Source organism: Micropterus salmoides, unplaced genomic scaffold (assembly GCF_014851395.1).
Source record: "Micropterus salmoides isolate LMB-PRFRI ecotype aquatic unplaced genomic scaffold, ASM1485139v1 Ms_hic_scaffold_3, whole genome shotgun sequence".
In the NCBI taxonomy this organism is placed as follows: domain Eukaryota; kingdom Metazoa; phylum Chordata; class Actinopteri; order Centrarchiformes; family Centrarchidae; genus Micropterus; species Micropterus salmoides.
In genome coordinates, this window is record NW_024042261.1 from 5,937,540 (window position 1) to 5,955,660 (window position 18,121).

Consider the following 18,121-nt stretch of genomic DNA (forward strand, 5'->3'; position numbering starts at 1 on the left):
ACAGCAAGATACAAACAACAAGAGAGGGCCCAAACCTGGGGCCATCACATAAGTAACACCTGAATATTTCCTCAGTTAACCATGTCACCAGTTTTACATAGAACAAATGATAACTCTCCTTGCTGTAGTCAGGTGTTTATTGAGATTTTTTTGTGTGCAATTTGGTACTGAATTTTGGTACCTACTGTGTGTAATTCACCACTGTCGTAAATAAGGACAGCTGAACACATGATTTGTTATGATTACAGTACTTTTACAATTCAAAAACTAGCAAGTCGCCAACTTAGCTAACACAGACAAACGTCAAGCAAGTGCGATAATAGCAACATTACATACCAGTCCAACAGAAAGAAGGCCAGCTCGACCTTTTTTTTGTTTTTCACAAAATGGAGCTTGAAACTTCCTATATAGTGACTGATGCAAGAGCACAGTTACTGATGTCCGAGTGTGTTATCTAGTAAGTTTGCTTACATCAACTTGAAATTTATAGCTAGCAGCTAAACCTCTGGCTGATTTTGCTCGAGTCGACAACATTGCTAACACAGGCAAACACAAAGCAAGCGCAACAACACGAAGACACTACCAGCCAGCTAATAAGTTATTACTGACTAGTCCAACAGAAAGAAGGCCCGCTCGACATCTGTCCTTTCAGCTCTTTTAGCTCATGCTAACGACTAAAAGCTAGTCTGATTTACTCTTGTCCGGTCTCTTGCTCATCACTCTCTCTTTTATTCTTCCTTGCTTCCTCCGACAGCATCTTCCTCAGTCTCTTTGCAGCCTCTGCCATGACATCCATACTGAGAATATTGAGCTTGCTTCTTTCAAAGAACTTTTACATTTCATATGTTTTACTTCTTATAGCTTGCTTGCTGAAGTCGTGTTGGAGCTGTAAAGTATTAGGCCGTTGTTGTGATAAACCCTGGATTTCATTGTTAAAAAATGCCTTAGCAGGTGCCCCCTAGGCTGGAGTGGCAATGACAGAGACACCATTCACCCTATTACAATCAGTGTACCATCAAAATGATTTTGAAGCTGTTATTTTAAGATAAAATTACTACATGATGTTGTTTTACTGTACTTGTACGTTGGTCATTTTTGAAAGACCATTTAGCAGTGTATCTGCTGTGGCTATACGAATGCCAAAGAATTATGTTTGCCTTCAAGGAGCTGATTTCAATTTGTCATGAATCAATCAACAAACTTTATTATAGCACCTTCCATACAGGTTAAGGCAATTCAAAGTGCTTAACAGATAACTGATCATCTGTTAATACGAAAGTGTAAACACTAAAACAATATGAGACTAATGCAGCAGAGAAAATAAAAATATTGTAAAAAAAGATTAAAGGTAACAAACAAAATAGAAGTACAAAAAATAAATTTGATATATTTTAGATGTTTTGGTGTTATCTTGATACAGTACAGTGAAACATTTCAAAAATAGAACATTAAAATAATAATAAGATATGAAATACCTAGAACTAGTCCTGATGCTTTTAATCATAAGGTATTCAGGGGTGATCAGTGTCTCACTTGCACTTGGTTTGCCTCTTTTCACTGTTTTAAATTGAACACTTTGTAGAAGTACAGCTTTTTCCCCACTAGATGGCAGTGTTGATCATGCTATGGACAGTATTTGATTCAAACAGTAGCACTTCCCTTCTTCTCTGGGCTGTAACACAAGTCCCAAGATCCTATTGAAAATCACTACTGGTTTCCGAATATGTATCGAAAACAATAGAGGAGGACAAATTAACAGAATGAACATGAGTTGTGTTTAGGTGGACAGCTGGTACATGTATCATTGACAGAAAGTGCAGCTAACTAAAAAGTTGCTTTTGGAGTTGAGCAGAATGGAATTGACAAAGATATGTATGACTAGAAATAAAGATCCGACACACAAATCGATCAGAATGCTGCTTTCAGCCTATGATTGACGTATTTTGCTTGTGCCTTCTTTAGTGTGCAGTAGTCATTTAGCTTCAGGGTTGGGTTTTTTAAACAGTCCTCAAGAGTATCTGAATCGGTTCAGTTCCAGCATGTGTACCAAGTGGCTGCCTTGTCTACTCCGTAGCAGAAGGGAGTTACAAACTCAATTTCCCTTTCCAACCTGTTGTAATGTGACAAGTCTCATATAGGGCCACTTATTAACATTATCTCTAATTGCACCAACTAAACAAAAATACACACACCGTCACAAATGTTTTTGTTGCAGGGCCGTTGTATTGTTTTTAGAATGTTTTACATTGTGTCTACTTCTTGTAAAGACAAACTTGATTCTGTCCATTAAACTATTCAACACGTTGTCATTCCAAGTTCCATACTCCTGATGTAATGTGAAATGTGGCCACAAGATGGAGACCTTTTTTCTAATGTAATGAAAGGGCTGATTTCGGTTAACATGACCTCTTTTATTTGCAGGTCAGATGTGCACCACAGTGAATGAGACATATATTTAAAAAAAAACATTAAAATAAAGGTCAAGGTTATTTTTGCAAGCTGCATGTTGAAATAAATGTTACTTTTCAAACATGTTCTTATGACTGGGCCAATGTTAAACCTCCAAACTCTTCCCAAGCAGAATGGGCGAGATACCTCCTTCAGAAGATTGACTTCTTTATAGTCGGTCCTGGAAAATCATTAGAAGATATTTTCTGCTCTGTGACTTAGTACATTGCCCACAACTCTGCAAAGGCTTCGCTCAACGAGGATTGCTTTGCATGTGGAGGCTGTCACTGAAACATGCAAACTTCACATACATCCAGTGAGATCTAAACACACCAGTCCTTAATCAGTCATTTTATAAACATCCAAAGGCAGCGGGTAAGAGGACACACTCTTACTTTACCCATGGACACACACATTTGCCACTGTGACATGGCAACTCCTGTGCTGCCGGCAGATTTTCTGTCGCAGTTGTTCTGGTGGAGAAGAGGATTCCAGCTGTTTTAGCCACACACACACACACACACACACACACACACACACACACACACACATTAAAAATAAAAGCTTGGTCAGGTTGCTCTGCCTTACAGTTTCAGGTTGAACTTGACACCAGTTCTGGTTCACACAGCTCAGCCCGGCCTCTTATCACACGCTGTCCTTCCTCATTGTTTTTCTTTCAGTTTTGAAAGTTTATGGGATGTTTCTGGGTTGTGTTTTTTCGCAGGGTTTTAAGTAAGCACTGAAGGTGCCTCGGTCTCTGGCTCTTGAGTGGCTGTGAAGTGTTTGTGACAGTTGCTAAGCCAACACCCTCTGTAATGGCCCGGCAGAGTATGAACATACACATGTGCACTCACACTTTCACACACGCGCGAGATTGTGACTTCTGACTGGTGGGATGGATGCTGACAGAGCTGTTTAGGCGATGCAGATTACTGTCGCCTCACACTGGAAAGGTGTCATCCACCCATGCCTGATAAGAGGCAGACTGTCGTGGACTAATTGTCTGTCTGCGTACGTGTTGAGATGAAATGACCTGCTTAGAAGAAAAGTGTCTGCAGCGAGTGTCAGTGGATGTGCTGGAGGCCTGGAGTCCATAATCCTGTCCTTGAGACTTGAGTTATTAATATATGATTTGAGAATCCAGACAAGTGCAAGTTTCATGCTGGCGTTGCATTTGTAGGCGTTTCTGTCCCCTCCCAGACAAAGTCATTGAACTTTTTCTTCAGAAATTTCAACAAAACCTTTTTAATTACAAACAAATTGGTTTAAGTTTTAAAATGGACAAAAACAACATTTTTTTAAATGGTTCAGGCTACTGTCAGATGAGAAATCGGCACGTGGATCTCCCTCAAGGATTGTAGAACACCAATACAAATGTGTGGTTTTAATAAGCAGTTGCTCTTTGATGTTGGGGATCTGACACAGATTGTGGTGTTTGTGTAAGTTTTTCACTGGAAAGTGTTTGCTATTGAACTCCAATGTAGATGCAGAGGATATTTTTCTGTGTGAAATCATATCGTTTCATTTCAACAATGGGGGGGGAATACAAAATTCAACCACACAACAAAATGTATTATGAGCCATCTTCTAAATTATAGTGATTTTGAGTGCAGTAATGGGAAGTAACTGAAAGCTATTCTAGTTCTTCCCTTTATTGTTCAGCTTTGAATCTTTCTCAAATAATGATTTCTATTCCATAGTCCATACTGCCTAAACTTGCCTTACATTTTCTGTTATTCATTATTGGATGTAAATGTTAAATGTAATTCATATTTGCAACAAACCTCAAGTCTGGATGTGGTTCTGGCTCTCATCCACAGGACAGGATGTTCATTTTTGGAACAAACTACAGTGTTAAATTGAAATAAAGAATAATTTCTGCAACTCATTCTTCTTTATTTAATTCCATAGGAAAACTGATTTGTGTTATTAAAACTAAACAATTCCAATCCCCCAAACCTTTTATTAATGCGCAGCTGAAAAAATCAAATCCATATGAAATATGCAAAAATAGCTTCTGAACTGAGTAGTAAACATATAGATTATTTAATTTTTCTTTTGTGAAATATATTAGCTTATTGGTTCTAGAGTTACACAACTAGTAATTTATTTGATTTGATTTGATCATAGACAAGATGCACTCTATACAGCTGATCCACTCAGTTTGTTTTGCAGCACTGCATCACTCTACGCGTGTGTACTCGTTTTAGTGCTGCATGTTATGGAAGCCTGTTATTGTGCAATCCCTGAAGCACCTGCTTCCTTCAAACCTCCAATATGTCCAGCACTGTGTTAGTGAGTGGACTCACTTGTGAATATGGCCCAGATATGTTCACAGTTTTATGGCATTACATTTGAGAGATTAAAACAGAAAGAGCAGACACTGTGATTCCACAAAAACATCCGAGCCACAAATGAAATGAATATAATGAATAACTGTATGCAGGGAAAACAACTTTGAAAAAGCAATTTGGCATATTGCATACGCCGGGCCACTAATGTAATGGTGGGAATGTTGTTGATGGCAGGGGATGTCACACAGAGCCATGTAAGGCGAGGATGAGCGGCAGGGTAATGCACAATAACCCGGCGTATTAACCTTCAGCCCTCCCCCTCTTCTCATTTTAATCCAGCAAATTCCATTATTCCCCCTCGCAGGACCATTTGCCCGTACAGGAATCCCGTCCTGCTGCCAACCTCCTTTTATTCCTGCTCTGTACTTCTAGAACCTGCTTCTCTCTCCAGTGTTAATCTACCACCACTGGGCCTCAAGCACTTTGAATAAAAACACAGCTCCAAATCCGCCACTTTGAAAAGGCTACTAATTGCACAAAAGAGCGAACATCCCCTCAGATGGGTTTAAAGACTTAAAACAAACAGATTAAAGCACTAGTATGTGATAATGCAGGTTTCACTGTAATTTAACGCATAACAGAATAATAAAAGTGGGGCATTCTGCGCTTAGAACAATGTGCCATTACACACACCGCACACTGCCAAGAGCCACACAGGCCATTGACCTAATATACTGGCATCACATATGACACATGAAGGCTAAACTGGGCCGGTGAGACACACATCCATTAAAGTGCTTTACAAGTGCAAACTTTAAAATCCTCTTTAATAGGGCAACCTTTAGTGTTTATCCCTAAATGTAATTTCAGTCTGGTAAAAATGTGCTGGAATGCACTGTGGATGAAGCCTGTGGATGAACATTTAATTTTTATGTATAGTGGTGTATTTTTTTAACTCCTAAATAATCATCTACATGTTGATAGGTGTGGGTATCGAGCTTCAATACTTTTTTACATATCAAAACGTGTTGTCAGTTACCCAAAAGATGTCAGAGTGAAGGCTGAAAATTAAATCTGGTTATCGTGTGTGTGTGTGTGTGTGTGTGTGTGTGTGTGTGTGTGTGTGTGGCACTGAGTATTGACTCAATGCTTATCTTAGTCTTATTTGCCTGTTCTTGGATTAAATTTCCTAATTAAAATAACAGTTGCTAACAGCTAATTGTAGAAGTTTTTGTACTGCTGACTATACTGATTACTGGTTTTGTGGAGAAATATATTTTCATTATTATTCAAAACATCACAACATCTCTAAGAAACCCAGCCAGAATTTTAGAGATACTAAGGTCACAAGTCATCAAACTAAATCCTCAGCACTCTCAGAAAATGTAGACTAGAAACCATACAGGATGTCTCTAAACATTTAGTCTAGAAATATTGGAATCAGCTGATAAACTACTCATTATGTTTCTGTTTTTGATTGCAGAATGTAAACTCCCTTGTAGTTGCTAACACCCATAAATTCACAAAAAACGTAAGTGCAAGCTGTAAAGACTGTAGTACTGGTGTCACAATCAAAGAGCAAGGTCATCTTCTAGACACCTGCGTTTGCACAAAAAAATTATATAAGAGGTACATCAACAAGTTTTGCCTCCTCTGCCTTACTGCCTTACAAGTTTCTGCACCAGTATTAGATGTAGTAGACCATTATACAGTGCAGACATGTTTGGAGTAATAGGTGTGGCCACACAATGATAGACATGCCCAAATGTTCAATGAATGAAATCAATGAGAAAATCGGTTACTGTAGTACGGACATGAAAGGTAGGTACAGCCAAAACACATTTTACAACATCTCATCAAAACCTGCTGAACATGACAGACATCATTAACATTTAGTCTGGTGAAAGTAAAGGTATATGTTTTTAACATGCAGGTAGGCCTCTCATCTCCCTCATGCAATCTAAACAGAAGGTTATTCTGGGACATTGTAAGATCTGTTGGAAACACTGGTGACCGTGTTTCTGATGCTTACGGTTACACTGGAACAGAGACATCTTAGGCTGCTGCTCACTTGGCATTACCCGTATCCCCAACCCTTCCTTGTTGGCTCTGTAACAGTAAGTGTAGGGCTGCTGTTTTGCATTGCGATGCCACTGAGCCTTTTATTCTGTGCTCTGTAGATCTTACTTGTGGTTGCTGGAACGTCACCGGCATAATTAGTTTTCTGAGTACTTTTTTGTCCTTGTGCTCTTGTTCCGCAGAAATCTCCCTAGGCTTATAGCCTTCAAGGTTATTGTTATTACTAGAGTACAGAAAAATAACATTCATCAGACAGCCGAAGACAGTAATTTCGCTCTCTTAAAAAGTGATGTGAGAAGGTGTCAAGTGACCACAGGTCAGAATCTCTGGATTATGGATTACTAATCCCTGAATATGTGGTATAAACTTAACCTTAACTCTAATGATGATCTGTGAGGTTTGGTGCAAATGTCTCTTTTCTCTGATGGAACAGATATGTGAATTTCTGCATTATTATTAATTCAAAGATTTCTTTCAGTTGGCAGGGGAAGCCCAGGAGCTGTTCTCGGTGCGTCATGGTCCTGTGCGAGCTGCGCGCATTCTGCCTGCTCCTCATATCAGTGAGTATCTTCAGTTCCTTAACCTTGCATAAACATAAAACGGCATACTCCAAAGCACACACTGCATATTCCAACTTCAGGCTTTGACCAGCATATCTGCATATTGTCCACCTCTCATTAGAGACTAGAGACTATTTTACTTCATAATCACACCCTTGTCAGGTGAAACCCATTTTAGATTTTGAAGGAATGGTTCAACATTTTGAGAAATGCCATTTTAGCTTTCTTTCCCAGAGTTAGATGAGAAGATGGAGGACACTCTCATGTTGGTACGGTAAACACGGAAGGGATATATGGCAGATATACTTGTATGTGCTTTTAGACACATTTTATGTCTGCTGAAGTGTCTTTTCAGGATCATTTTCAAATGTCTGTCCTGGAAACAAGCCCACTTTGGTTAACTTGATTTCGGCATTCAAGGTTGACGCTTAAAATTAGATTTTGCATGGCACATCCTAATGCAGTTTCGGTTTGTGGGCATTTTAAGTGGCGCTATATCATTAAAATTAAAGAGTGCTCAATCTACGATTAGTGTTGGCCTGCTCTTAGTCAGCGGTGGCAAGACTGAAGTCAGTGCTTTCTTGCTGCCAAAGCTTTGCTGGAAACTTCCCACTCTGCCTTCATTGTTCTGTTAGTGATTTCTCTCTCTCTCATCCAATCTAAATCTTCTCTTTAAGATTCTTTAATATTTTGTTTAGGTAACATACATGTTATCAATGCTATTTTCATTCTCTTTTTAAATTTGTTAACTGTATCTGGTGCTGCCTAATGTCCAAACCATTCAAATGAATTAAAAGTTTAGATGTCAGTCTGTCTTAAAACGGCTTCATTGTAGCTGCAATTTTGCAGCAGAATAAACCGTTATGCAGGGAGACATCTTCAATAGAAGAGGGAGAGATACCAATCTTCTATCAATAAACAATAATGTTATGTTGTCAGAAGACATGTTACATTAATAGTAAGTAGCAAAAGTCTTTCTGGGAAAGTAGGAAATCATGCAGAAGTCAACAAGGAAGGACGGACAAATGTGGGTACGTTTAAATATTAGATTACAACAGATCATCATTAATTAACCCCTGGAATGCACTGAATATAAGAAATTGATGATATAAGAGAATAGGAGTATAAGAGAATGGATGCCTTCAGGATCTGACTGGCTGTGTTCTCTCCTGTTCCTTTCTACTTTTCTTCACCCTCATATTACTGGCTGCGTGTTCCCATGACTGTTTAAAGAAGTTCATAAGTGCATATTTCCATTCACAGGTTTCTATGCACATTTGAAATTTGTCATTTTAAAACTGGTAGAAGCACTGAATAAAGCAGTTTCACTTTGTTTTTCCGACACTGTTTGTTGGACACCGGACGCTGCGAGCCCTTGTGCTGCAAATGTTTGCTGAGCTTGTTTCTCTAAAAAGATCCAGACTTCCTTAATTTACCATGCCTTTCTTTTGTTAAACTTTTGTTCAGCTGAGTCCTGTCATTAATATTAATATTATGTGTATTCTTATGGTGCCAATTAAAAACACTGATAGAAAACCTAACAATGTGTTGTGTATCTCAAAAACTCACCCTCAGTGGATTGAACTGTGGAGTTAACTGTACAGGTGTATAACCTGTGAAGGTGCCCAACAGCTGGCATTATTCACTGACTCAGAGCTCATGGGGGCCCTGTGTTTAGTTTAGCCTGAACGACAAAGGCTGTCCCGTCACAGGAGTATACATAGCTGTGATTCATAGTGACTGGGAGCCAATTGTTGTATGCCGACAATGTCACTGTCTTGCAATAACTTTTCATTTTGTTGGCTTTGGTTAATGTTTTCAGCATTTAGGGAGTATAGTTCAGAGTGAACCAACCTAAGATTAATAAACATGGCTGACACAACTATTAATGGTAGCTAAGTAATGGAGCTACTATAAGAGATGTTCCTAGCCTCCCCCGGTCTGCATCCCAAGTGTCCTTGGGAAAGACACTGAACCCCAAATTGGTGTGTGAATGTGTTAATTTCTGTTTCTGATGAGCAGTTCTCTGCTCATCAGTGTATGAATGTGTGTGAATGGGTGAATGTGGATGTAGTGTAAAGTGCTTTGAATGGTCAAAAGACTAGAAAGGTGCTATACACGTACAGACATTTTATGGACTGAGACTTCCAAATGCACAAAACAGTAGCAATTTTTAAAGTGCCATGTTTTTTTTATCAGCAGGGTTTGGCTTGACATCCATCGACCACCTGTTTGGGTGGCAGACCGTTAAACCTGTGATTGGTTCATGAGGTTTGGTGACCTTGTGTAATCCAGCATAGGTCCACCCAACTTCAATTTAAGAGCTCTCTTCAGACAAAGTTAGTGGAAACACCTGTGTAGATCGACAGGGCCTTTGTTTTAAAAGCATAACTACGCTCTGTATCTGCTTTTATGCGAAGGCGCTCGTGGCTGGATGGGAAACCCTGGGTTGACTGACCCACGTTTGTAACCAGCGTCGTGTGACTGCTCTGCGCCATCGCGGTTGTTAGGTTTAGTGAAGCCAGATAACTGAAGGGACATCCTGCGTGAATAAATGAACACTGAAGTGACTGGTTTGTAACCAGCTAGAGATGTGCTGAAATACAGCTAGCTTGAAAGAGCTTCTTAGATGTACATTTCTGTAAATGACCTTGTAGTGAGAGGATGGATTTGGCACTGAGAGTTGTTACATCAGGAAAGTATTGTCTGAAGTGTGTCAGCATTTTAAGAATTTCTGTTGAATTTTTCTAGTTTCACATGCTTTGACTTGCCATCATGACTAATATAAAAATAAATACCACCCAAGCCTAATAGACATTTTTATGAATGGATATATTAAGTAGTGCTTTCAAATAAAATGATTAACAAACAAATGTGTATCATCTAAATGTATAGTAGACAACCCCAAGTCCTTGTACTTTCATTGACAAAAGTGGTTTCAGCTCCTGTCCAAGAAACAAGCACACCAAGTTGTGTGAAGTGCTATAGTAATCTATCTGTCTGCCCACATTAATTGGTGTAGCAACAACATGGACACTTTTAATTTAATCTATAATGTCTCCTCAAATAGTGAAATATTTAGTGATGACAAACAAATGTTTCATTGGTTCCACTGTCAAACAGTGGAAAATTCAATGCAGTATGAATAGCAGTGTTCATATCCTCAAAGCCATGGTGCAAATGGTTTAGTTGTTCCACTGATTAGATCCTTTGCAGACATGAAGTTTAAATTTCATCTCTGCAGGTGTCAATCAGTGCTGTGAAAGCTGCCATATAGTCCCGCTGGTTTGTGGCATTTTTTTTGATGAGAAAATCGCCTTTTTGTTCTTCGTCCCTGTTCCGGTCTTTTGGCAGATTTCAACAACACACAATGGCAGCATTTGAAGAGCGCTGGAAGTGGATGAAAGCAAGCCACAGTAATAAGAAGCAGCAGATAGCCCAGACACATGAGGGGAGCAATTCTCTCAGCAGAAAATAAATATGAATTGTACTACTGGAGGGAAGGACACTGATTGCAATCTGCTAGGGCGCAAACAGTGTTGCACTGTGGTGATCCATTAATAGGCCAGTTGTCTGGGATGTGAGGTTGTGTGTGGGTGGACTTAGAAAGACCCGAAAATAGGTGTTGATTATAATAAGACAAGGTTCCCCTTTCCTAGAATAGAGAGGGAAGTACTGGTTTTCCAAAGGGAGTAAATGCGTTTATCCACATCCTTTCTGGAGTTTACAACCTATGATCTTCCGTTGTCTTGGAAAATGAGGCAACACTATTTCTTTGATTGATAACAAATGAGCATTGATGAAATGTGAACTTGGGATTTTGTGCTCTTTTTCAGTGGAGGTCAGTTTGTATGTTTTCACAAAAGAGATACACTTGGGATGCTCCAACACTGCAAAAGCAATTTTATGAAGTGTAACAATAAGCATAATGTCTGTAATGTTTCAGGCCATGTTATAGTGGTCTCTAAACATGCACCCATCCCCTGTTACATTGAAACATGCAAAAGTCCACACAGAAGGCATCACTTGCTTCAATTACTTTCCATTACAGTAGTAATCAAATCAAAGTCTCTCTATTCATTAAATGTTGCATTTTTTCCCAGGAAGTTTATTTAGTAAATGTTCACTAAGTCTCAGAGTCATATTTATGTTATGGCTCAATATGATGTCTGATGACAGAAACATGAAAGCAGTAAGGACTCGGTTGGGAGTGTTAACGGCTGGTAGGGAAGGCACATTTGCTCTCACGCCATACCACAGGAACTCTTGGGCTGATTACTGTCAAGCCTCAAATTACAGTCCTCTAAAGGCTAACATCTTCTTCAGTCTAAGCGCCCCCATCCCCTCAATCCCCTGATCCTCCATCCTTCTTCAAGAATGAGACAATCAGGGAAAATATAGGATCAGTCTACTTAATGCAACATGTTTTCTCTTCAATTTTATAAATATGCCTGGTGGGATTTTACCATACTGTAATTCCACCCTGAAACCTCAAAACAAACAAGGAGATAGACTGAAAAATCTTACTCCCTTTTGCTTCATTAATCTCTCCAGCTCATTTCACTCATGTCATGTCATTGATTTTTTTCAATTATATTTTTAATACAGCTGTTTCTGGAGAAAGACTGTACTGCAGCAAGGCAGGGACAGACCTATATACACAAGTCTGTTCCTGACTTTACTGAGTGAGTGATGAAGTGACACCATCCATCGGCTGAACATTGAGACTTTCCCCATTGACCATTGCTCTTTCAAATTGAATAGGTGCTAACAGTCCTGAACTATGTCTGCAGGAGGCTTTTACGTTTGTTTATGCTCGAGCAAGAAACTCGCCTCAAATGCCGTGTGAGCTACAATCACTCAGTTTGTCGGACTTAGCAACAGTAACTAAGGAGGGCGGGGCTTAACGAAGGGTTTTTGTAGCTAAATCTAGGTCTATTTGTTGACAATATTGCTGTTCTACAATCCCTCTAAAGAAAGTATTTGGAAGAACAAATGTATGCTAATTAAACAAATGTTGAAATATTATTTACTAAAATGTCGATATTTAAGATCTCGTCCTTTTTTATTTGAAGCATTTAAAAATCAATTGGCCCTATCAAAACAAATTAATCTAAAAAAATGTAGTGTAATGTTACGTTATCTGGCAGCCCATGTTCTCAGTTGTATTGTAGTAAACTAATGTTATGTTCTACAGATGGCTGTTGGCTTTTTTCAGCAAGTGAAGTGAAAACTAAAGGGAAAAACAAAGAAACTTCAAACTCGTCCATATTAAATTCTCAAAGTCTCTTGGGCCGCAAATACTGCATCGAGCATAAACAATTACATCCTCAGGAGCAAAATGACCATGCATGATTCGGCCATATACGAGGTTTCAGGCTAGTCTTGTTTTTCTTTTCCCTCAAGTATGCTTTGAAAAGCTCCCACAGTTGAGGACCAGAAAAAAGGTAGAGCACCACAGTCTTTACAGTATGTGGACTCCATGTTTTTGGCTGGTGAGGATAGTGGTCCACGAGCATGGAAAATAAGGCCTGATTTTGGGGGAAAAAAATCCCCATTCATCAAAAATGTTTCATGACCATAACTGAATTACAGGGCAACAGTAGTAATGTAATCAGCACGTTTCCTGTCATGGTAATAGGCTGCCTGTTGAATGAGGGTGGGCAGCACTGGAGGCCTCACATGTTCGTTTAAAGAATGTCTCTCTTTGTTGTGTGCAGATCATGCTGTTTCTCATCTGCCTCTTTCTATGACTCCTCTTCCTCCTCAGGTCCTCTGAAGACAGACAGTTTTGCTGACAAGAGGCCACTGCTGGGGGTTTGCAAGAGCACAGGGTCCTCTGGGTAAGTTCACGCATCATAATAAAGCTGACCTCCCTTCCTCTCTTAACAGGATCTTAGATGTTTTTAATGGCTACAGATCTCTGTTCTCTGTCCTCTTCCATGTGCTACTGTAAGTCCTGCATGTGTAAGATTCCAACCAAACACTATAGAAGTTGACATCAATGATTAGCACACTATCATCCAGATATGAGTTACTATCTCTACTCTATAAAACAACATGTTCAAACAGATTCACAAAATGGATTAAAATAAACAATTAAACAGACACCACGATTTTTCATGTAGCAAATTAAACATTTGAGTTATATGGCTTATCTGAATAATATATTTTTATATTAATATCATATTCAATATATTTTTATAAGTTAAGTTCTTGTAAAATGATAAAAACTAAGGGTGTCCAAATAGAGAGTCCTTTAATATTGGGGATTGGCTGATACCAGGTTCAATCCAGTATTTGCTTTAAGCCCCCTCCAGCCAGTTTTAACTGCTGTTTTTGGTGAACATTCTTTCTCAAACAGAGAATGGGGGTGTGGTTAATAGTCGGACGTAATACATTACCATGACAACCAAAAACTGTGCGAGTATCAGCCGTTATCAGTCATACAGTCGATGGTGCACACGATAACTCCCACTACGTTTTATGGTGCGCTTACTTTACCGCGGAGGTGTGGGGGGTCTATTACTCTGTTGAATGTATGTAAAGACTTCTGATACCGTTGCCTCCACCGATGTATTGGTAAAACGGCCGTCAGTAAAATGCATATTGCAGACTGTGTATAAGACGGTAGCAGGAGAAAGTGCGACGCGTTTTCTGTCATCTGTCCTCCAACACCGCACGCACAAATGCCATAATGAAAATGAACAGCACACTAAACCAAGAGGAGGAAACTAGAAAATAAAATGAAGACTCTCTGTTAGCTAACTTTCTGCAATAACTATGCTAGCTAACTACACCTGGCTAACTACAACTTAGTTAACTTAGCTCACTAAACTAGAAAGACAAACCGACAATCAGACACAGAGAGACATAGAGTAAGTTCTAAGTAAATTACATGATAAATTGGTTGGCTAGCTCACAAAGATGTTTATCGGTTTGATGCTCTGACTTAAGAGGCGCGACGGCGTGACAGTTTTTTAACGAGGCATGACAGTGCGCCTGCGCAAGCTTGGAGAATGACGTATGACTTATGGAATTGCTATAGTCATACATCACCCCCACATTTTAACTACTAAGCAATTTTTGAGCACAAAATTAAGCTATTTGTCAAAAAATATTTGGCGAACTATGTGGGTAATCAACATTGGAAGGAAATGACTGAAAATATGAAATATCATATAGATAATATCATGTTGATTTAAGAATGTATCTGACACATTGATATGATTTGAATGGAAGTTTAACTGGAGAATGCATTTTGTAAAATTGAAATTGAATGAATTGCGATCAGTTAGAGCAGGGATGACAGGGAAAATGTAATGGTGTAGTAACTACACCAGTAAAAGTGGAATTTTTTCATGAAATAAAAACATGAAATCTAATGATTTCCTTAGTACGCCACAGTAAAATAGTAGTAAAATTTTAAAATAAAAAAACCTTATATTTTAATAAATAAAAAAATCTACCCAAAATGCAGCCTGTCGCTACGTAACTAACTAGCCTAGGTTGTGGCAGCTGACTAGCTGAAGTAGTTCATTCATGAAAATATGCACAACTGGTTAAAATAAGGTGGAGTTATCAGTCATTTAAGAGGAGAGAAACAGAGAGAGAGTGAGGAATCTGAGGCAAGAGAAATGGAGAGATGCATTGGAGTGAGACCGGGAGAAGAGAGTGCGCAGGAGTCAGAGAAAGATGAGACGGAGGGAGACTGAAAAGGAAGAACAGGGGGAACACTGTGAGAGCGCAGTGTGTTGGCTATTTTGTAACATGTGTTCTGATTATTTGTGCCTGCTTAAACCTGCCTTTAATGTGGCTATTAAAAGGTTATGTTGTGTTTTTTGAGGTGTGGGGGATTGGGGGTACACCCCGTTCAGGATGTTGAAGGAGGTGCGTTGCCTAAAAGCTTTGGGAACCGCTGAGCTAGAGTGAAGACATATTATTCTTTTGGAGTTGTTGGAACTACAGAAACACTCAATCCACTCTGACTGCGCAGCATTACAGAGTGAAGCTTCTTCACTGACAGACAGTCTTTAGCTGAGTACAAACATCCTTTTGTGGAAGATGAAACAGTCATTCTGAAAACGAGATGCTGCTGCCGGAATGTTTTATGTTTAATCTGTGTGCAAGCACACACAAGGCTTTCACATTCACTATGTAGCAGAATGTGCACACAGTAGAGCCTGATTCTCGTTAATGAGACCAGCACTGCAACACAAGCAGGCAGAGTTGGATAAAACACACATTAGAGTTACACAAGGATTGATCAGTTTTAGTTTAGCTGATACCAAATAATTAAAAAAGCCTGGCTCGGCCACGATACTGATCCTCAGGATCAGCTCAGGACACCTGAAGTATAAACTGACATTACTACTACTTCCAAAGAGGCCAACACTCAGCTTTTGGCAAGCAGTGGAACAAGCTCTAAACACAACATTGACATACTGTCCCTGGAGGTCTGTTCTGTTCGTGTCCACATGGTGGATGGAAGTCCAATATTCACTGCCCATTTAAACTCTTTTGGTCTCCACCAATATCTTGATTTTTAGTTACTAATTACTCCACTATGCTCACCAGCCAGTGTCTAACTGTGTTTGCTGTTTGGTGCTGGACAGGTAGCACACAGTAGGTTCATAAGAGTTTTATTTATTTATTTTTGCTGGAAATGAGGTTGATGAGAGCGTCTGAACCAAAAGTTAAGTTACAGGCTTTAAAACAAAAACTGTGAGCTGAAAGACTTATATAGCTGAAGAAAACTGCAGAGTTGGTGATAGATATCTGTGGGTTCATCAGTAGAATCTCTTAGACGGTAATTTGGCCCATTGCTCATAGAAAAATATTGATTAGTGCAGTTTTAATTAGATTTTGTTTGTTGGAAAAATCCTTTCTATAAGTTACCCATGGCTGCCTCACAATGTTATTTAAAGTCATTTAACTCAACTCCACTTTATTTATTTAAATACAACCTTTCATACAAACATGCAGCCTAAGGCGCTTTACAGAGCAAATTGAAACAGCATAGACAAAAAAGTTAAACAAAAATAGACAACAATAAAGCCAATATTTCAAATGAAAAATCAAAAGCAAGCTATTGCACACTGATCTGTATGCAGTAAAGTTACTGCATTTATTGTGAGCAACGCATTTCGCCCATATACTGAGCTGTGACTGACAGGATTGCAGATGTCACCACAACAAACCAAATCATGAACCTGTCTAAGAACCTGAATGAAGCTGGCTTCATCTCCTGCTGAGGTAATACCTTCACACAGGGACAGAGAGTTAGCTGACTGACAGGATCTTAATGATTAGCTCACAAGGTGATAAGGTGCTGAATGATCCAGTGGAACACCTCAGTGGCCATTTTATAAGGAACACCTGTAATTTCTGTCTTTACAAAGGTAATAATGTTCTGTTTTGATAGACATTGATTTAACTACATTTTTATTATTGATGTTGTAGTTTGCAGTGGTGTTGAACTGAACTGGATTATACTGTGAGGTATTTTAAATGTTCTGCGCACCTCATTTACAAATGTGACGTGGTAGAATAATTGAAACACATTTCAATATAATGAAATCTAACTAACTATGACCTCAGTAATGTAGTTAAATACATATCTGACAGTGTCCACAAAGGTTGAATATGCAGAATTTTTGGTAGATCTGTTGTATTGAGTTGCATTAAATTGTATCGGTGTACCTAATAAAGTGACCAGAGTGTAAGGGAGTCTTTTACTGGATTAGTTTCAGGGGAACTATCCTGAATAGTATACAGACTGATAGGAGACTTGACGGAGAGAAACTAAAGTAACTAAAGTGTGGTGTTAGAATGACCCATCCTCATGATATTTTGTCTTTAAAAAGTGCAGAAGGGAGTGTTTTACTCTTTGCAATGTTATGAAGTACAACGCCTACATCTGAAAGTAATTTTCTGTTAATAATAAGAGGCATCAAAGAACACCCAACCCCTTGTTATGAATCCTTCACATCCACCCAAATACAGCTGAGCTGAGCTGACTGTGAATCATGGGTTCTCATTGGCACTATGGTTGGAATGCGAGTAGTACCTGAACAGGCCGACAGAAAGGAGATTAAACAGATGTGTAGATCCCTGGAATTGTCAGAATTGGGACTAAGGAATGTCATGTATTAGTTTAGTGAAAGCTTAAGTTCATTTAAAAAGTGACAGACCCCAAGACATCTTGTACTTGCCTCTCCATACCCTGTCCTTCTCTCTTTCCCCCTCCTCCATTTACTTATCCTGCTCTTCCAGAGCAACACAAATTTTAACTCAATATATCCTTCCAGGGAAATGAAATAAGGAAGTCTGTCTTCAGCTGGCTCTTGATGGAGAACACCTTCTTGATGTTTTCCAGGGACTGCTGTCCTTTTTTTTTTTTCCTGACGCTGTTGCCGTTGCTTCTGCTTTTCCTATGTCCTCACTGACACTGAGACAGGCAGCATTTTGACGGTTTGGCGAATCATTCAGGCGTCGCTCGACACTAATGCTTAAAACATGCACTGTGTTGAAAGGCAGAAACCCTGACCTCTGGCTGAATGGCACAGCCTGGTTCTTCCCACTACAGAAGTGCTTGGTAAATAACACTCTGGTCAGAGACGAGAAGGAAAAAGGCTTCCGGGTGCGGCACAGTACTTTCCATTGGGCCTGTTCATAAACTTACTAAGGTCCTCACACAATTTTTAGCATATAATCATTTTGAAATAACAGCTTTTGTTA

The 18,121-nt window shown here is 39.2% G+C and overlaps 1 protein-coding gene across 3 annotated transcripts in view; it reads left to right on the forward strand.

Moving 5' to 3' along the window:
- The window catches only part of bcas3 (BCAS3 microtubule associated cell migration factor), a 344,304-nt gene that overhangs the window by 9,170 nt on the left and 317,013 nt on the right, over positions 1-18,121 (forward strand). For all 3 annotated transcript variants that reach the window (XM_038692467.1, XM_038692465.1, XM_038692466.1), the window contains exons 6-7: positions 7,300-7,381; positions 13,152-13,224. In XM_038692467.1, the coding sequence (XP_038548395.1) occupies positions 7,300-7,381; positions 13,152-13,224 (155 nt within the window). The remainder of the gene's footprint in view (positions 1-7,299; positions 7,382-13,151; positions 13,225-18,121) is intronic.